Genomic DNA, 21,487 nt, shown 5'->3' on the forward strand with positions numbered 1-21,487 from the left:
ATATATCGCGAGTATTCTTTTTGCGCTTACTTTATAGTAGTGTTCTGAAAACAGTTACGTTCTAAGTCTTTTTTTTTGTACTAGAGCTGTAACCATTTTTTTTTTCTGAATATCGAAAATAAATTTTGTGTAGTAATCTTTACTGCAAAGAATGAGCTTGGTTCTCAAAATGGGTTCTAAATAAAGAGTCTGAGTTGATGTATCTGACCAAACGGAACATGACTGAAACGTCCCCGCGCGCACTGCGCAGTTTTTCGTTCCTCATCTTGTAAAGTTGACTGTGCGCTCGTTTAAGTTTGATATATATTGTTTACTATTACGTTAACTATGGCTCTTCTACTTTGGACATTAGTTTAAACATAGTGATTTGACTCGATTTTTGTGTTTGTTGTTATATAGTACTAACTCTGTTTCATCATGTTGAAAAGTGGATGTATAATCAACAGCCAGTCACGCGTATTGGTTGTGAAGTTAAAGGAATACTTTGAACGAACGAACACTTTACAATACATAATAATATCAACCAAGTACTGATACAAACTTGAATTGATTTATCGTGAGTATCGAGTCTTATGGTTCATAACTAGTTACGTCGCGATGACAAATGTCAAAACGGGCCTATTACTTTTTTACGACTATAATCTATCAGGTTAATTTGAGGTTATGTTTTCGTAAACAACAAAATTATATAATTTTCGTGTAGATATAGACGGTAATCGGTATTATGTACAGTTGGTGGCATAAATACATAAGGCGAAAAACTAAACCCATTCCAGGTGATGTTGCTCTTTTATGGAAACGACGATTAAGCATAGCTTACGCAGTTTTGGCATGGAATGCTTTTGGAATATTGGTGTATAGTATTTACCAAGGAAAAGCAGATTGGGCTCATTATTATGGTTTAAAATCTGATGAAGAACACAAAATGCCTCCAGGTTACTATGTATTTCATATCTTTACTCTAAATATGCCATTTGCTACTTTTTGGCTGCATCCACTCTTTCTTTTTACTTTCCGCACCAAATATTAAACAAAATCATCCGGATTCCCAGATGAATTGGCATTTCCGTGTAGATTTAACTATTTACATACTATTCAATATTGTTCACAGCGCGAGCTTGGGCCAATACATTAGGAATAAAAAATGCTAAAGTTGTAAGGATATCTGGCTTCAGTAAGGTAGATGAATATGACATTGTTGATGGAGAAGAAAGAAGAAGTCAGCAAAATGAAACAAAAGAAGAAGTTCTTAATCAATAGTTTACTTTATTTTGTGATGTAATTTTAAATAGAGAATTAATAAAAAAACAATATGCTATGCATAAATACAACATGTATTCTTATAGAGACATGGCCATCTAACATTTTTCTGAATCCCTCAGTATCATAAGAGTACTGATAGTCAAACTGCAGTGGGCCACTGCAGTTGGTGTCATTTCAATGAGCAAATCTGCTCTTTAAGTTTTAATTTTGTTATACTTCAGATGGCCAGTAAGACCATCAAACTTTTATTTGACATATTTCCTAAAGAAAATATCATAGTATGTGAGAAGACTATTTTTATCCCTTTTATATCCTGCTGATCCTACAATAGAGCAAAATACACATTGTAGGATCATTAGAATTAATATTTAAACAACAACACCTATACCAATTGTGTTCGCAGAATAAAACACTTATTGTGAGGTTAATCCAACTGGTTGAACACAAACAGGTCTTGCCATATTCTGTGTGGTTACTGCTGGGAGCCTGGTTGCAACACATCATGGTAGGGGCTATTGTATGTTTTTTTTATTCACACAATTATGGGATGAATCTGGAATTTGTAGTACAAATCCAATACAATTACATACTTTAAATATTGATATAATCAAAGCATCCTTAATTTTCTAAGATCTCATGTCAAGCTTATTTTGTATACATGTATATAAAATTGTATAAAATGATTAAAAAATTAAAACTGCCAATGTCAAAAATATATTATTTTACATAACATTAAAATTTAAGGCACTTTAAATTATGAGGAACAACACCAATGTGTTATTTCTTATGTACAATAACATTTTCTCTTAATTAATAAATCACAGCTCAATAAGGCATCATAATGTTAACTTAATAGTTTGAATGTGCGTGGCAAGACTTGTTGTGCCTTCTTCTCTCAAGTTCTTGTAGTAGAGCAGACCTGAAAATATTTGTTTTAATAACAAATGATATGTATCCATATCTAAGACTAACAGACTAACACAAACCTAAGAATTTATTTAAAAATTCGACTAAGCAAATACTAACACAAAAAGTTTGTAAGGATTGTAAACTTTGTAAATTTTGATTAAATGGAATAAATAAAGCCTTACTATTATTGTTAGTTCGATTCAAACTTTATGTAGTTGCGGAAATTAGTTGAGGGTGCAGCTTGTTTGCTAGTAAGATTTTTTTTAGGTCAGATCATTCGCGGCTGTTTTGTCATACACACTACACGAAGAACCTACACGAAACATAAGTTATATCTAGTGTAGTCTGAAGGACACAAGCCGCCAATGATTCAGCTTCATAGGTGCTTATAATAACACTGTAACGGTTCGTATTCCGTACATTGAAGATATTGTTTAAATTTTTTTACCCTCTATAACCGATTCTGAACCCAAACTGTATTTTTTTCTCATTTGTCCGTTTGTCTGTCCGTATCTTGGCCGCTATACATTTTTGAGGAGAATTCATACATTTTCTGCGACATTTGCAGGGCGAGCAACTGACCCCCGGTTACGCTAACGTTAGATGAGATTGCAATCTAATATGATATATTAAAAAAACTAACTTTTACATATTAATTTGCTTTTCCTTTACACCCTAACTAAACAACCAATGTACTTGACTTGGCATAGAGATAGTTGAAAGGATACATTTGTGAAACATCGTAAGAAACGAAAGCCAAGAACGCGGGCAACATCTAGTACTTTATAAAAGTGGATGAGAATGTTTACCTGTATTGCTCATATTTCATAACAATAAGTTGCAGCTCTTGCTTGTAGAGACGCGTCAACATATCAGAGTAACAATCCAACTCGCTCAGGCGAAACATGTTCCATCGTAACTTGTGGTCTAGTTCTTGATCAGCTATAAAAATGAACAATATAATAATTCAAGTCTCATATACATATTAGGAATTACCTCTACTGTGTTTACCTTGTGTTCTTATAAGAAAATAAATATATTACGAGAATACACACACGCCATCTAGACCTAAAGGTAAGCGTAGCTGGTGTTATGGGTACTAAGATAACTGATGAATATTTAAGAAATAATATACCTACTTTTAATATATATACAGACCAAACATTAATACATTTAATATTATATTCTTTTATACGTTCGTCACAAAACATTTTTTGGTTGTGGAATCGAACCCTCAGAAACACAGGCTCAGCGTACCGGTTCGATACTGCGTACAAGCCGATATGGGTATAATATAACTGCCATAGCTCTAAAAGGTTAGCCCGCTACCATTTTAGACTGCATCATAACTTATCACCGGCTGATATAGCAGTCTAACTTAAAGTGGAACAAAAATACTAGTCTCTCCTTTTTTGTGATTTAACCAGTTTTAGGGCAGACCACCCAGATAATATGATTCAACAGCCCTGCTTTTATATTTGTCTCACCTTAGAGGTAAACAGATTTGATAATACTATGAAGTATTTCATTGTGGTGCAATACTAAAGATAATTAGGTACACTTAGCCCCGAGTTTAACCGATCGAGCTCCGAGCGATCGACCGCCATGCTCTGAGGTGACTCAGAGCATTGCGGTTCAGCCTAACTTTCTACTCACGATAAATTTAGTGTGTGGGGCGCCAAAAGAAGTTTTCACTTAAAAAAGTGGTGCTTAACATCCACTTAATAAACTTATGTACCTTTTATACCTAACTATTTAACTTATGTACTTATACACATACAATTATTAAAAGTCAATTTCCGGGAAAAGTTTTTCTAGCATTGTATCGACTCGATTGGTATTGTCCATGATTTTTAGTGAAAAAAAACATGGAATTAAATGATTCTTACCTTTTGAATAAACGATAAGCCAATGCGGTATTTCTTCTAACAGATATGGAGGCACCAAAGTCGGTACAAGTGGGCTGACCAAATAACAGCCTCCTACTAAACAGGGATGCGCGTATGTCGTTTGATGTGTGATTTCACTGTAAGTAAATATGGTTACTAGTTTACTACCCAGCAGCCAGCAGGATATTTTTTCAATCTAGTTGCTATCGATGGCAAGCTTTTTTTATTTTCACATAATCAGCCGTGACTTTCGGGGAAACTAAAGACTAGGTCGAAGACAGATTGCAAAAAAGATTCACTTTGAACAAAGTACAGTTATACTCTTAAGTAAACACGGACGCTGAAATGGCGTTTAATATCTTAGCGTTTTATTCAAATACTAGGTGCCCTGTGGCTTCGCCCGAGTAATTTTGGGGGGCAGCGTACTGGTACACAGCCTACACCTATAGTCATATATGAGATTTTGAGATTTTTTCACTCGAAAAGTAAAGGTACTATGTTATTTCTAATACCTCCAAGCATATGTATAAAAAGTTGTATGAAGATCGGTTCAGTAGTTTTCGTGTGAAAGCGTTACAAACAAACTTACATTCACATTTAAAATATTAGTAGGGCTCATCCCTACTAATGATGATCAAAAATGTGCATCAACTGAATCACCCAAAGATTTTATTCTGTATCTCAGTGCCATGATCGTGTATTTTGCTGTAATATAGAGGGTGAACAAAATTGAACTCCAAAGTACACTCACTATATTATATGCAATAAGAAATCCATAAAAAGGCAACATTGCATTTTCGCTGTAACTTAAGATTGCTGGGCAACGTATCCGTGCGATCAGAGTATTAGAGAGGCGGACAAAAGGTACTTCTTTTGGAAGCATCACCATTGTATGACAGCTAACCGATTAGGGTTATGACTACCATATTCCCTACCAGTTTAGTCCGCTAACATCTTAGACTGCATCATAACTTACTACCAGGTGAGATTGCAGATTGATTAAAAAAAAAATCCATCTGCAAAATATTCCAATCCAGTAACATAGTTAATCTGTGAATATTAAACCTGGAAACATCGCCAATGCACCCTAGCAAAAAGTACCACAATTTACTTCGACAAGAGTAATAGTACCACTATATACTTACTTGAAGTAATAAACACCATGGTGGGGAGTAGAAACACGGTGCCAAGGTCTTGGTACACTCTCTAGTGGGTGTGTCCAGTGCGTTGTCTGTGTATTGTGGTCCATATAGTAGCGACGTCCACGAAGAGTTCGGTCGGCTGACCATCCAGGTGGAAGCGGTAATTCGCACTCATCCGAAGCTGAAAACAGTACATTTATGTAATGCTTTGTACCTACTTTCATTAATCAATCAATCAAATCAAAATTTTCACAGAAAATTCTTCTTCTTCTTCTTCACTACAAGCGCAAAGCTTACGTGCAGTTTTCCGCACGTAAGCTTTGCGCTTGTTGTACGTCGAACTCTTCCCTGCTGAACTTGCTACTCTAGCCATCCAAGCCCCGTCCAGAAGGCTAGCAGGCCGCCCAGGTTGTCGAGAACTTCATAGTCGTCACAATGGATTGTTGCAGACATTACTGATTTTCAGTATGATGACATTGCTTTTTCAAACGAGTCTCATAATATGAACCTTTCCAAAAAAAGTAGATCGAAATTGCAATGTTTCCTACTAGATGACGCTACAGATGCTATGAGACTGATATAAAACGTAGGAGAGCCGAAGTTTAGTTGGCGTTCAGGCAGCGATTGCCAGAGTTGCAGGTTCAAATCCTACCGGTTACGAATTTTTTTATATGCATTTTAAGCTTATAAAATTACGATATAACCAATCAAATTATTATCATAAAAAATATTTTTAAGTATAAAATTTCGAGAGGAAAAGCAAATTTGAGATTGCATAGTTAAAAATTTCCTACATAGAGAAAAGTATACGTATTATGCATTATTTACCTTGACTAGTTGATATTATGTTACCACCGTGTCCTTTATTATGGTATGGAAGGGCGGGAGTATTCACATAATTTGAGTATATGGGAGAAGATTGACTGGCTGTAGTAAATGCTGAAATAATAGAACCATTTGAAAATACTAAGCTACACAATCAGTATAATTTTTTAAATGGTCATCGAAAATAACATATATAATTAATGGACGCCTCCTTGCATTATTAGACCACATAATTCTGTCGGTGGTGATTGGTCTTATAATTCAGCCTCATCGATGCCACTGCGGTGACAGCGTTGACACCTACGGTCACCATGGACTCTTCTGTTCAAGAAGCGCTGGTCGCTTCTCTCGCCATAGCACCATCAACGACATCATCCGACGATCTCTTGCTACCGCCACGTACCAGCTGTATTAGAACCTATTGGTTTAGCGCGGAGCGATGGCAAGAGACCTGATGGTATGATCATACCTTGGGAGACTTGGAAGGTCACTACTGTGGGATGCAACTTGTGTTGATACCCTAGCTGCATCACACATCCAGGCCACCTCGTCAATGGTGGGTGCGGCTGCTACCAGTGCCGGGCAGGCCAAGAGGCGTAAATATGAAAACCTAGATAGCAGCTTCATTTTTGTGCCTTTTGGAGTAGAGACTTTGGGACCATGGGGTCCGGAGGCAAGAGCTCTTTTCAAAGAATTATCGAAAAGGGTTATCGAGTCCACTGGTGATCCTAGAGTGGGCAGTTTACGTTTAGGACGTTTTAGATTTTATTTAGTTTTAAATAGTTTATTTTAGGTTATATTTATAAAACAATGATTTTAAATAATAAATAAATAGATAATTAAATATATACTACGACATCACACACATCGTAATCTAGCCCCAAAGTAAAAGTAGCTTGTGTTATGGGTATATATTTTTATGAATATTATACATAAATAAATACTAATATACAGATATCAGGTGTTTACCCGGACACTGAAAAATATTCATGTTCATCACACAAACATCTTCTAGTTGTGGTAAACGGACCCACGGCCTTGGATTCAGAAAGCAGGGTCGCTTCCCACTGCGCCAATCGGCCGCCAATTATATTTAATTACAGTAATTGTAACTGATTGAATTAAGCACTAAATAATTACAATATGAAATATTTATGGTTGAAATGGAAGTTATTTCTTACAATCAGTACAATGTAGTCTGCTGGCGTGTGGCGATGGTGGATGGAGTCTAGGGGTTAGGCTCAAGTTTGAAGATACACGTGGCATACTTGACTCCCGAGAAGTATATTGCTGTTGCTTTTGTTGCTGCACCTGCCAATTTTATTTTTTTAATTCCAAATGAAGTTATATAAACATACAATAGTAACACAATAAATATCTACCATAAGGGCTCTATTCTCAAGGGAACTTTCCTTAAAATAAATAAATTAAGGCACTGATCCCTTACTACTGTAGCTATTAAATAATAAAGCCTAGTCTTATTTTAAAAATGCTGGTGTTTTGTTTTAGGAATATAATATTTATTTTTAGGATATCTAGGTTTATCAAATAAATCAATATACTATAATACTGCTTAAAGAAATGATAGTATGCTTCCTGTAAAGTGCACTCAGCAATTTGTATAACTGATAGTTCAGTTTTTTATTGTGTTGTTTTTTAAATTTGTAAATACCTGTTGTTGATTTTGATAAATAGGATCTTCTGGCTGCACTTGTCTATAAAACCGATGACTTGTTTGCCTGCTAAATGAATCATCAATTTCATTTAAAGTTGAATGTGATGCCTGAAATTATACTTCTAATTAGAACAATGTGTATTCTATTCAAAATAGAGTAATAATGTTATTATCCTTACCAAATTAGCATCCAAGTGAAACTGTGAATTAAAATTGCTTGATGTACTTGCTATTTCACTTCCAGTAGATAAGCTTGCAAACCTTGAAAGCAATTAAAACTAGTGAGCAACATCACAAGAGAGCAAAAAGTTACAATCATTTTAATCATATATTATACATTTCTTATTTTATTTTTCTGAAACAGATGTATGCCCACTGTAATACAGATTCTGCCTCTGGGTAATTTCCTGTCTTGTAAGTTAAATAAACAAATTTGTAAATTTATGGTTTCTGAATTTTCCTTGGCTGGTCTGGTGGGAGGTTTCTCCGGGTTAGTTCCCACTCAATAGACAAAGACATACCGCTAAGAGATTTAGCTTTCCGGTATAATGTCACTTAGAAACCGATTAAGTGTGAAATATTAATGCCATTCCCCTAACAGGTTAGCAATTTACCATCTCAGACTGCAGCATCACTTACCCCTAGGTGCAATTGCAGTCAAGGGCTAGCTTGTAGTGAAATAAAAAATAAAAGAAAGATGCACGTTTTAATTCTCCATACCATTAAGAAGTTAAACTGGTCCCCCATGCCTCAGAGGCATGTAACACAGTAGGTCCAGGTTATGATCACCATCATTAAACTTTGCCAGCACACATTGGAGCAGTGAGGAAACTCTACTCTCCAAATCCCACCCTCTCTTATGTTTATTTATATGCACGTTGGTATGCCTTAATAGGGCATGGGGCATATCCATGCATGGCCCCTATTTAATAATACTTATCTAGCACTTGTTATGTACTGATTACGAGAAATGATAAAAGTAACTTTTTTTTTCTGTGGTAATAGTGTAACTCCTTATAAACACCCTGGACTCTGGGCCTTTTTTTATCACAGGGCATAATATTGAAATAATTCTATAGTGTTTTCACACTGAGGAATTTGAGTACCATTGTAATGTACCATTGGAGTGTAAATACCTTTGGGCCAAATTTGGTACAGATTCACTTGGTGTGTACTTGCCAGCATGGCCACTCATGGTTTGTGCTTTGCCAAACTTATTCTCCATGCTTTGGGTGGCTCCATCACTAGAACCAAAAGGCTGGCTACGTGGCCTCCTATTATTTCCAGTCGTCCAAACATTTATTACTGGAATGTCAACAAAGTATTAAGCTTGTAATAAACTATTAAATCCACACCGATAACTATATCTGTGTTAAACACAATTTTACTTTAAAACCATGATAAGTACTTAGTGTTTATCTATAAACTTACTCGGCAAATCTGGTGGTGTATCTTTTTTCACATATTTACCCACAACCCCTTCATTGATTGCTTTCTGGCCTTTCCTTGAGATCATTTTAATTATTTTTTGCTATAGTACTATTTGCTATAGTATATTATTGTAGATTACTTATACTCTTAAGATGATTACTCAATCATAACATTATAAAAAGTTCAAGAAAAATATCATAGGAATTAGGAAGACATCCATTTTATTGACTAATCAAACAAAAAACCAAACAATTAATTATGTCAGTGTCAACTGCCAAGTTTCTGACTTTTTTTTTCTTTATTCTTTCACGTAGTTAAAAGGCAAAAGTATATCCAAGCCTCTGTCATATTCAAATGTAATAGTCACTAATATTAATTATCAATGACGTTAGACGCGACTTCTCGGGCACTGGAAAGTATCTAATTCAATTAATAAGCGCCATTTTTTAGTGCCTTATAAAACGCCCATTTAGACGCATTTGTAAATATTAACGCAAGAATGGAATCCTAGAAATAATATGAACTATTGTCCATTTAATTTAATTTCACGCGTGAACGTTTGCCAGCGTAGGGCAGTACTGCATATTTCAATACGAATAATTGTTATGTGTTTTCAATCCAAAAGGGCTGGTACTAATTAATAGTACCAGCCCTTTATAATTATAATTAGTTCATTTATTTATGAGGGCTAGAATCTAAGAGCTATGAACATAGTTCTTAGGCTAGAACCTAGAGTCTATAGCTGTAAACCAAGGTATTAAAAAAATACATTGTTTTAAATTTTCAAATTCAAAAATTGTAGCACATTTTATTTTTGTTGTTCATCTTTAGAGCGTTATAAATATTACTCCAATTTTGATTATGTTCTACTTAATAGGCCTCGGTTTAGGTGACGCCAAGGATATTACTGTGAAAGGTTTGGAGATTGTAAAAAAATGTGATAAAGTGTTATTAGAAGGTTATACTTCGATACTTACTGTAGGGAAAGATGTATTGGTGTGTTTAATTTTTATGTACCATTCATAAATAGTTAGTAAAAAGGCTAAAATAATAAGGCATGTGACTATTCATAAGTAGTAATCTGTCATAATCCACTAATAGCCTCATGAGCAATTAGTCTTATCTAGTCTACAAATTGACTTAATGCTATTGCAAGTCAAATAGTATACAATATCAATTTAATGAATTTATATATGTATTTATATATTATCATTTTTGATGTAGCTTGATAATCAAATTTAATTTCACAGGAAGAATTTTACGGGAGAACGTTGATCATAGCAGATAGGGAGTTATGTGAAAGCAATATAGATGATACTTTAAAAGAAGCTAAGGAGAAAGACATCGCGCTCTTAGTTGTGGGAGATCCCTTAGGAGCAACTACACATACAGATATGTTGCTTCGTGCAAAGGAATTTGGAGTTGAAACACAAGTAAAGTTATGATTTATGAACACTTTATAACTAATGTTCTACTTCAATTCGATAAAAGTTGTTAGTTTGCAGTACAACTTACTAATATTATCATTAATGGACCCAGTTGTTGTTCATCATCATCATCATCATCATCATCATCATCACTTCAACTGATTGAAGTCCACTGCTGGACATAGGTCTTTTGTAGAGAGTTCCAAAATCCACGGTCCTGGGCCGCTTGTTTCCAGTGACTCGTTTGATGTTGTCTGTATATATCTAGTATCTTGTCTGTAGTTGTTGTTCAACACATTAATAAATATTATGGCCATACTATTTTGTTCAGTGTGTGTTTGAAGTTTCAGCTTAAGGCTAAAAACTAGCCCATAAGGACAAGGAAAAATGCTTCTAATGGGGGTCACATACCTTTAAGTCATTTGTGCAAACAGACTTGTTCGAACAATTCCATCAAATGGCATGAATGTCTGTGGGAAACTTTGATCTAATTTAATGAGTTGTCAAATGGTATGAATAAATGTTAATTTTCGTTTTTTCATTTGATCAAACTGTTTGATAAAATAATTTGTGCAAAGCAAGCAGCATCATGGTCTGTTGTGCATAATATCCAAATAGTTGGAAAATCCAAACAACGTCCAAGACAGAACTTTTTTAAACATTTTTTAATTAGTTTAAATAATGAAAAGAGATTTAAAAATATAGTTTTTCTCAACATTTGTCTGTTTATATTCACTTATATAAGCAATAAAGAATGCAAAAGGTGACATTTTAAGTTGGAGAATCAGTCGGTGTGCGTAAACTGATAGTAATACCCACCACCATATTAATGGGGCTGACTAACAACAGCAGTTTAAACAAGTTACCTCCTCAAGTGGTAGAAGAAATATGGCATTGGCAGAGTAAATATTAAAATACTGTTGGTAAAAACACAAGCTATTTAACTGAAATTGAATTGAACACGATTTTTTTTTTATATTGGTTACTAACAAAAAAGCAATGTGTCATCTCTTGTTTCAAACGAGTCTCATTGTAATATGGACCTCTGAAAAAGTAGATCGAAACTGCAACCTTTCCTACTAGATGACGCTACAGTCGCTATAAGACTGATGTGAAAGGCATATTTCGGCATCGACGGTAGGAGAGCCGTAGCTTAATTGGTGAAAGCGCTCAGGCCGCGATTGCCCGACAGTCGTAGGTTCAAATCCTGTCGGTTCCGAAATTTTTTATATGCATTTTAAATTTATAAAAATGGGTACTCAATATTTATCTCATTGACAGAACCCAAAGGGTTTGCATAAAAGACATTAAGTCGCAGGGGTCGGCTACGTCAATGGGTGTCCCACTGGGTTCAATCTTGGGTCCCTTTCTATTTTTGGTGTATATAAATGATCTACCACACCATGTCAGTGAAACCTGTGACATTGTGCTGTTTGCAGATGATACATCTCTAATTTTTAAAACTGATAGAGGTAGAGACAACTCTGACGATGTAAGCCGTACTATGTCGCATGTGTCGCACTGGTTTACTGTCAGTAATTTACTTTTAAATGCAAAAAAAACGTGTGGAAAAGTGTGTGGAATTTATTTTACCAAATGTAAAGAAAGTTAATAAAAATATATATAATAAATGGGGAATGGAAGATTCCACAGTTTTTCTGGGCATGACCTTGGATTGTAAGCTTCAGTGGGATACCCATATAGATACACTAGCAGGTAAACTAAGCTCGGCTGCCTACGCCGTCAGGAAAATTAGACAGATTACTGACGTCGAAACAGCAAGACTTGTTTACTTTGCGTACTTTCATAGTGTGATGTCTTACGGGATCTTATTATGGGGCAAAGCTGCTGATATTGAAACTATATTCATATTGCAGAAAAGAGCTGTACGGTCAATATATAAACTTAAATCACGTGAATCCCTCCGTGAAAAATTTAAAGAAATGGGTATACTTACGGTAGCCTCTCAATATATTATAGTATTTGTAAGACAACATATTAGTCTTTAAAAACAAAAAGTGGATATAAACAGTCGACTTACAAGAAATGGTCATAAATTAGTGACATCTGCATATCGTCTGCGAAAGGTGCAGAAGTCATTTGTGGGATTGAGTATACCCTTTTATAATATGATTCCTAAGGTAATTTTGGACCTGTTGTTGACCAGGTTATAACAAATATTTTTGATACACAATTGGATTAGGAGCGAGGAATCCCGTGCTCTGCCCATCGAAGTGTGCAAAATAGTCTGAAAGTGGTTTATTATTTTAGATTGTGCACAATGCATCCATAATGAATGCAGTTAGCTGTTGCGGTTTACAGCTATACAACTTTGGTGAAACTGTATCTATACCTTATTGGACTGAGACTTGGAAACCAGACAGCTTCTTTGAGAAAATTCTTGGAAATTACTCTAGAAACTTGCACACTCTTTGCCTTTTAGGTATGGATTATTATAGCTATTATTAATTTAAGCACATAATTATAAACAAAATAACTTGTACAATAAATTCTTAGGCCATTATCAATTATATTTGAACGCCATCTATTGAAAGTAATCCGAAGTAGCAATTTCCTTCCAAAATTACTTCTATCGATTTTACAATTTTTCGTTTGGAAAACCACAACTTTTCCATCATTTTTAATGATATCGGTGAGAATTATATTTTTCATTGACACTTAAAATGCTAACATTCATATACCAGTCATTCAACAATTCATATAATAATTCAAATACCGTTCCATTTTGAAAAATGTCCGACTCGTGAAATCAACGCACTTTAAATTATCTTCTCTTCTCTCATTACATTATTTATTATTCAATTACAAATTAGCTCTTGACAGCAATTTCCCCTGGTGGAATTCAGCAATTATAAATCCGAAAATTGCTTCCGCCCAGGAACTCCGGACCACCTTGGCTCCCACTTGTTAAATAAGGGGGCGTCCATAAGTTACGTGAGATGTTTAAGGGGGAGGAGGTCGAGTCAAATCTCATCTAATCTTACGTTGGAAGAGGAGGGGTCTCGGCAAGATTGAAACAAAAAAATATTCTATTTTGGTCCACTTAATCCAGATTGTACGTGCTTAAGATTTAATCTTAAGCATCATCGTAATACGATTAAGATCATTCAACGCGTTTACGTAAGAAACACACATTTTGAAAAATCTCACGTGAGATGGGGGGGATGGGAGAGTGGGTTGAATTGAAATGTCACGACATCTCACCAGGGGGCGGAGGGAGGGACAAAATTAAAAAAAACACCTCACGTAATTTATGGACGCTCCCTAACAGTTCTTACCTCATGGAGATGTCAGAGACAATTCACTAAACCTAACGAATTTGAACTATAGTGTGCATGGATAATACCATTGAAGTTGTTGACAATACCAATCAACTAACAAGTTTATAATACCAAAGTATTTAGGTAAGGAATAATAGTTTTAAGCGCATAGTATCAGCATGGTGATAAAACCACCCAACAAGGCTGTGCCCAGCATGCTATATTGTAAGATCTATATTTTTATATTACAGATATAAAGGTAAAGGAACCAACTGAAGAGTCATTGACAAAAAAGGTCCGTCAGTATATGGACCCTAAATTCATGTCAGTCAAAGAAGCTGCCCAGCAATTAGTGCAGATAACCGAAAATCAAACTAACACTGGTAGGTATCTCTTACTTCTAACATTATTTTTTCTAAAATATACTTCAAAGTAGGATGCATCTTAATATTGCTCTCTACTTATTCCTCTTTTTAAACTCGTCATTTTATTTTATTGTTTTATTCCTCAGTTTTACTCTACACTCATATATTTCAAGAGTAAATTTCCGAGTCTAACGAACATTTGGTTTGAATGTGAGAACAACCATAATATAAAATAGGGTAGTTCATATAATCTTTGTTGATCAAATCCACTACTATATTTGTACCATTTTAGTGGTACATAAATCTAAACTTAATTGAAAGGTCTAAAAAAAGTGCTGTCTTTTTTCACAACGAACACAGAAAGAATGACACTACTTGTAAATTGAAATTATGGTGCCGATTCCCTTGCCCATTTATATCTTGCTAAACTGGCCTTTTCTTTTGCCACAAGAACAAAATGAAAAGGATGGCACTACTTTAAGACCCGCCCATTTAGTTATAGGATAGGTAGGATTTGACTACAACAGAATCGGCACCAATTTAGTTTAGAGCAGAGATTTCCCAACTCTTTTGTCATAGACAAATACTATATGTATATGTATGTATGTACTATGTGTAATAATGTATGAAAATTTTACTGGTTTTCTACTGTTTCAAAAACAGCTCTAAAATGTGAAGATTAAAGGCATTCTGCCTGTGACGAGTTTTAAGACTGCCATAATTCACGCCTTTTAGTACTTTACTTCATTTTTTTTAGCCCAGTGGGTAAGATTTAAACCTCACTTTCGGGGGAGCGAGTTCGAATCCCGGCACGCACCTGTAACTTTTCTAAGCTATGTGTATGTGCGTTCAATTAAAATATCACTTGCTTCAACGGTGAAGGAAAACATCGTGAGGAAACCTACACACCTAAGAGTTCTCCATAATGTTCCCAATGGTGTGTGAAGTCAACCAATCCGCACTGCAATGGGCCAGTGTGGTGGATAACCCCTTCTCATCGTGGTAGGAGACCCGTGCCCTGCAGTAGGCCGGTAATGGGTTGATATGATGATGATGATATTGGCGGCATGTTTAACAAATTGTCAAATACGCAATGATTATTTTTTTTAGCCCAAAACATCGTATTATTACAATAATTTAAAGCTTCAAAATGAAATAATGAATTTAATTTGATTTTTTTTTAAGTTGTGTGTCTTGCATTTGACAGGTAAAGCAAAGCCAACATATTTATTTACACCCAGACAAATGTTATTCGACCCCCACTTAGATTTTCTATACACGCATCATAGTTCCTCGTTAAGTCTCCCGCGAAGTTTTTTAAAAACAGAATCGTCTAAGTATGTTTGTGTTCAAATTACCTGCAGATATTAACTGGAAAATTACTTAATAAAACGAGAAATCAGAAATTCTGCTCGGATGTAGTCTCTAGGAAGCAGATGTACGTACTAAAATCATTATTCTTTTATATTCAGGCATCAGCAGAAACAGTTTGGCGATTGGTTTATCAAGGGTGGGAGCGCCAGATCAAAAGATAGCAGCTATGTCGTTGGAAGAAATGCAACACCATGATCTCGGCGCACCTTTACACAGCCTTGTCATTCCTGCGGCCGTTTTGCATCCACTTGAAGTTGATTACCTCGCTCAGTTTAGATAACCACATAATACACATACTCCATTAAAAGAAAATGTATTTTTATTACATATTTATTTGGCTACAAATGCCAGAATTATTCGCGACAACATAAATTGTTGAATAAGATATTTATAAGTTTTAAATAAACATTATTATGAACTAATTTAATTATAGTTTTATTATTTACAATTATAATAGTTAATTAAAATCGTGATATTAACAAATTACGAACTGCTACCATAAGAAATAACATTCAAACTCATTATTGGTCCTCAAAGCTACCAAAAAAAAAAAAAGACTACCACATACAAATATTTTAAAAATCAATCTTGTAAAAGGTACATTAATTATTATTTGGTCTAAGTTGCATATTATAAATAATGACAATATAAAAAATATACAAATAACGGAATGTAGAGATACCAAAGGCGAATATGGAATAATTCCCCAAGTAATGCTAAACATTAAAACATCTCTATATAATAATAACTGGAACATGGTGGGTCACATTAATTTTAATTATAATATAATTAATAGAGGCATGGCTTAAAGGGTATTAATTTTACACTATGTAACACTAGGACACATTCTAATTAAATGTTAAAATTATACAGTCTTTAAACTTATTTGTAAGGGATACATACAATATGATATTTATTTTTAATAATAATAATAATATTTTATATGAAAAATGTATGTAACTCGTGCTATCTATTTGTCAAGTGAGATTACAAAAGTGATCTATATAAATAGATGTTTGAGAGTATTTAAAATTTTAAACAGCGGAAACTTGTTGATCGTCGTCTTCGTCATCTGGCGTGTCGTGGTAATAGTCGTACGCTCGTGTGACACCCTCATGTGAGTGAGCGCGGCTGAGTCGCTCGAGTCGCGCCACCTGTGCAGCGAGAGTGTAGGGCATGCGAGGTGGTGGGACCGGCCGCACACAGCTCGCTGTCGTACACGATCCATGGCCGCTGTCACTTGATGTGGCTGAACCCGTTTTTCTTAATGGCAAGTTAACTAATGATGTCACACTGCTACTCTCTGCTGACAAATCCACCGGCAGTGGTGTAGGCGTATCAGAATGAGATCTTTCGTGTGCTGCGCGAGAACAGCAGATACCCACAACTGGACCATCTCGTCGGTGCGAGCAAGGGGATGGGCCTGAAGGTGGTGGCCTTGGCTGATGCGGCCTAGTTTTAGCAGGTTCAGACAGCGCTAGTAATTTTCGAACTGCTTGTGGTGAAGCAGTGCCAAATTTATTTCCTGCAAAACTCTTTTTGCTTTCGCTGGCCGAAGATGCGCTACTGGTTGTTGATAAAGAGGGGGATGGGTGTCGCCGGCGAGGAACCATTGGTGCAGGTCCAGAACCTTCACATTCCAGTGATAGTGCATGAAGGCGTTCTTCATCTGTTTCCACATGCATTCTATTTAAATATGCTTTGACTCTTCTAACCATTTGTGCTTCCTCAAACATTTTCTTGTGGTTGGGTACATTGGCTGATTTTTTCCTTCTCTTGACAGTCACCTGTCCTTGTTGCACACCAGTTGTCAGTTGGTTCAATGCAACCATAGCATTAGAAGGAGGCTGTTTGCCTAATTCCAATAATGTTAGAAGATCATATGGTGAACTGCACATGTTAGTAAGTGTTCTAACCTCTTTAGCAATCATTCGTAATTTTTCAAAATTAACCATTCCTTCAACTTTAGTATCATTACCAAGATGAATAAATGTTAAATCTTTCCTAACCACTGGATAAAATGGAATCACTGGAGATCTACCTTGTTCAGTTGTTACAAGCTGTCGATATTTTGACATATTTCTAGATGGATCCATAAGCATTTGCAGGTCTGAAAATAGTTTATTATATTTGGTTGGTAATTTTTCCCATGTCATACGAAGCCTGGATACAGCTCCATGGCCTAATCCAGATATTATTGCAAACATTGAGTTAAAATTCTTGCATTCTTTACAATGACGGGCAACTTTTATAAACTGTTTTATTATTTTTGATCTTCTAACAAGATTTTGCTCATTGACTACTTCAGTTACAACCCAAAACATCTCTTTGTTCACAAGTCCTGCAAATTGTGATAACATTGGTGTACCATATCTACTTTTCAATTCAAAGAGGTCATCAACATACTCGGTGCTTTCAATTTGTCGGAAGATGCAAAAGTCTTGTAGAGTCAATTGCACTGCAACTTCAACAGCATTCAGTTGCAGGAAATGTACAACACTTTCTCTCAACAATTCTGGTGCCATTTCATCAGGTACTAAAGTTTCACTTACTCCATTAGTCTTAAGATAGTAGCGCGAACTGAGACCAATACGCTCGGCAAGATTTTGCAATTGGTCAGGCAATCTGTGTTGCTTTATGATACCCCCCTGTGCCACAGAAACTTCACACAGAGAGAAATTAGAACTGGGATCTGTAATGCCAAATTCCTGTAAGGTAAGCATAACAACCTCTCTAGCAGTAGTCTCCTTATGGACCAACAAATACTTGCAGGTTTGGTCAGCTTTATATACTTTGAGTACATGTTCAGGATATAGATAATCTGATGACTGATAGTCATCATAACATATGGAAATTAAATCTGGATTACTATGAGAATTGTAGAATGCGCTACTAGAGTTGGCTTTATTTAAAGTTTCGGAATTTGTGATAATACTATCATCGTTGTGAATACCATCTGTAATTGTATTTTTTGGAAGTATATTCATTTTCATTAAAGCCTTGTGTAGCTTTTTAGGACCTAAAGTCATAAACCCTTTTTGTGGCTCTTTTTTGATATTTATTTGCTGTGGTTTTTTGGTAGGAGATTGAAATACTGGGGTAAGGGTAATAGGATCATCGCTAAGAAGTTCAGCAGTGGATAATCTTGCTCTGGGATCTGTTTGCCAACGAACCATACTGGCGCATCCTCTTTGCCTTGGCAAATTTTCTGGCATGTGGAGCATTTGTTTAAAGGATAATAAATTACTTTTTACAGTTATGCACAAGTGTGTGGAACCTGTAATAATATCCATTGCTTTAGCATGACTAACATGTTGAAAGGACTGGCCATTTACCTCAATTATTTGGTCTCCTCTTTTTAATCCTACATCTTCAGCCTTAGAGTGCTTTTCTACTTTGAGAATAAAGATTTCATATCCCCTTTCATATCCTCCTAAAATGGTAAAGTTTAGAGGTTCATCTCTAGAAGAGCGAGATAAAGTAACACTTCTAGTACGAGCCTTGGCTGAACAAGCTATATTTAATAGCCTCAACTGACTTTCCATTTTTTCACATTCAAGAGCAGATTCAAAGCTTTCTAGGAATTCCATCATATTTGGATCAGTTTCAAAATCAGTGAAATGATTATTGACCCATAATAAAACTACCCTAGTAACTTTGTCACGTACAGATGGTTCAGAAAACCAGGCAAGCAACTGTTTGGCTACAACTAAGGGGCTTTCAATAAAGGTTCTGTGAGTTAATAAAAAATCTTCGACATATGTAGAATCACGAGAATTATCTTCAATAAGCTGTAACATCAAATGCTCTGGTGTCCCTCGAATGACTACATGACCTTGTTGGTGCCCTGATTCTCCAGCGGCACCTCTATATTCAGTAACCAATACTACAATCCCATTCTCATTTTCATGCCTTCTTATGTTTTCTTCCCCTTGATGCAATATACGATAATAGTCTGTTTGGGTTACACAAACAAATTGACAATCATCACATCTAGTAGTCATCACGCCTCTATGATATAGTTTTTCCAATGTAGCCTCTGCCATTCCAAAGCTGTCACCAACATTCAGGTGTTCCACATCTCCATTCTGATGTTCAATACCAACTTGACCATTAATAAGAACGGACCATGAATCATGCTCTTCACCATCATTCATGACTACAGTTTCTGCCTTCTCCACCACCGCAAACACCATCACTGCACACAGAGCTCTTCTCACTGTTAAAGTCATATTGGTGAAAGCTTTCAAATGTTGTGTGAATTCAAGGAGTATTTCAATATCTTCATCTGTCCTTTCATTTGGATCCTTTTCAAGGCATTCTCTGACAGCATCACGGACAGTCAAACTGTCCATGCTTTCCTCCAAATCTTCCTCCTCATCAGAATCAACTATGGACTCAAGGAGACCGGATAGGTCTACTTCCATGTCCATGTCTAAAGAACTGTGTACTGAGGTCATAGTGTCACTACCACTATAAGCAGAGCTTGTGTCACTGGCGTTGGAGCACTTTAAGGTGTGGGGGTACAGCTCTGGACTGTGACGACCACCACGCCCACCTCTCAACATTGTGAAGCTTCTATCCTAACTTTATTCACTTCCAGCTCCTGTAAACAAGTTATTCAACTGTCAATTGATAGGTATTTAATTATTTAACTACAAACTATTGTTATTACATGAACTAATGATGTATTAAGAGAAAACCATAAAGTAACACATTTTTTTTTTGTAATAAAATATATACCATCCAAATAACATACAGACAAGGTGTTACAATTACTGGCACAATATTCTTTATGCATTGCAAGGTTTATCTTAAATAAGCCAGCCAGCTTTTGGATTGATTGAACCTATAGCAAATCAAAATCTAAAATTAGATATAAAATCTAGCCTCATAATGAGAGGAGAAAAAAGATGCATACATTTCCTCAATATTCTATACAAATATATAAATGTATCTACATTTATATTCTGATTCTGGAGATGTGGAAAACTAGTACAGCCTAGCTACCTAATGTTTTTTATTAGTAAATATTGGCATTCACTGGAAAATATCAGAATCCTCAGATAATTTAATATTCAATTTTATAGAAATTTGTGAGACGTGTTATTGTATAATAAACTTCTACTACTAAAAAACCTGTATAAATAATAGAGAATACGATTATCTTCCATCATTACATAGTCCAACAGACATCTAGAGAACCAAAATAATTAAATATAAAGTAACTTTCTCGATTGTTGTGTTTTTTAAAACTACGTGATCTAAGGAAACTTTAATCAAAAAGGTATATAATACAAAAAATGCAATACTGGACCTCCACAATTTCTATTTATTTTGCATTCATGGCGGAACTGTCAGAGCTTCCATGTTGCTTTCTAATTAGTCTTCATTCAACGGACTTTTGTTATTTAAGTGAAGCGATGACCCTCACAACAACACAAGATAAAACACAAATATTGTATAGTATGAAACACAAGAATAACCAATATTTGGAAAGCGAACAAGACGCCAAAAATTTAGAAAGCTACTTTCTCAACGTAAGTATCCAACATACCACAGATAACTGATAATTAAAAAAAATCTCTATGAACCATAAAAAAGACCGTAGATTTAGTAAGACGAAGAGCATACAAACTGCTATAGAAATGGCTACCGCCTTACACTGGACAGTTAACGATTTAGAATTTGCCTTCAGTGTTAAATAAGAAGGGGAACATTGTTATTTTCACATCTTGGGAGAGGAGATTTAACCCTGTGTTTAAAGATATAAAGTATTGTTTATATCCTCTTTGGGTGATGGGATGCAGATTTAATGAAATTTATGATTTGATCATCTTATTTATTTGGTAATTGGATGGAGACTGATACTTAGTTTTAATTCTCAAAATAATATTGTATGCGAT

The 21,487-nt window shown here is 35.3% G+C and overlaps 3 protein-coding genes across 3 annotated transcripts; 1 reads left to right on the forward strand and 2 right to left on the reverse strand.

Moving 5' to 3' along the window:
* Window positions 1-1,277: 1,277 nt before the first annotated feature.
* On the reverse strand, window positions 1,278-9,371 carry LOC120632118 (scaffold protein salvador). Its single transcript, XM_039901915.1, has 10 exons — window positions 9,135-9,371; window positions 8,840-9,008; window positions 7,883-7,964; window positions 7,701-7,811; window positions 7,210-7,339; window positions 6,032-6,142; window positions 5,207-5,384; window positions 4,062-4,198; window positions 2,982-3,114; window positions 1,278-2,182 (listed from the first exon to the last, which is right to left on the reverse strand). Exons 1-10 carry the CDS (start codon window positions 9,217-9,219, stop codon window positions 2,113-2,115), a joined length of 1,206 nt encoding a protein of 401 aa, XP_039757849.1. The 5' UTR covers window positions 9,220-9,371; the 3' UTR covers window positions 1,278-2,112.
* A 541-nt stretch (window positions 9,372-9,912) lies between these two features.
* LOC120631927 (diphthine methyl ester synthase) lies at window positions 9,913-16,136 on the forward strand. Its single transcript, XM_039901628.1, has 5 exons — window positions 9,913-10,130; window positions 10,385-10,567; window positions 12,833-13,004; window positions 14,094-14,225; window positions 15,680-16,136. The coding sequence occupies exons 1-5, from the start codon at window positions 9,996-9,998 to the stop codon at window positions 15,859-15,861; spliced, it is 804 nt and encodes a 267-aa protein (XP_039757562.1). The 5' UTR covers window positions 9,913-9,995; the 3' UTR covers window positions 15,862-16,136.
* A 45-nt stretch (window positions 16,137-16,181) lies between these two features.
* Window positions 16,182-21,127, reverse strand: LOC120631926 (rap guanine nucleotide exchange factor 2). Its single transcript, XM_039901626.1, has 2 exons — window positions 20,899-21,127; window positions 16,182-20,187 (listed from the first exon to the last, which is right to left on the reverse strand). Exon 2 carries the CDS (start codon window positions 20,147-20,149, stop codon window positions 16,616-16,618), a length of 3,534 nt encoding a protein of 1,177 aa, XP_039757560.1. The 5' UTR covers window positions 20,150-20,187; window positions 20,899-21,127; the 3' UTR covers window positions 16,182-16,615.
* Between the last annotated feature and the right edge of the window lie 360 nt (window positions 21,128-21,487).

This window comes from Pararge aegeria, chromosome 19 (genome assembly GCF_905163445.1).
Source record: "Pararge aegeria chromosome 19, ilParAegt1.1, whole genome shotgun sequence".
Classification (NCBI taxonomy): domain Eukaryota; kingdom Metazoa; phylum Arthropoda; class Insecta; order Lepidoptera; family Nymphalidae; genus Pararge; species Pararge aegeria.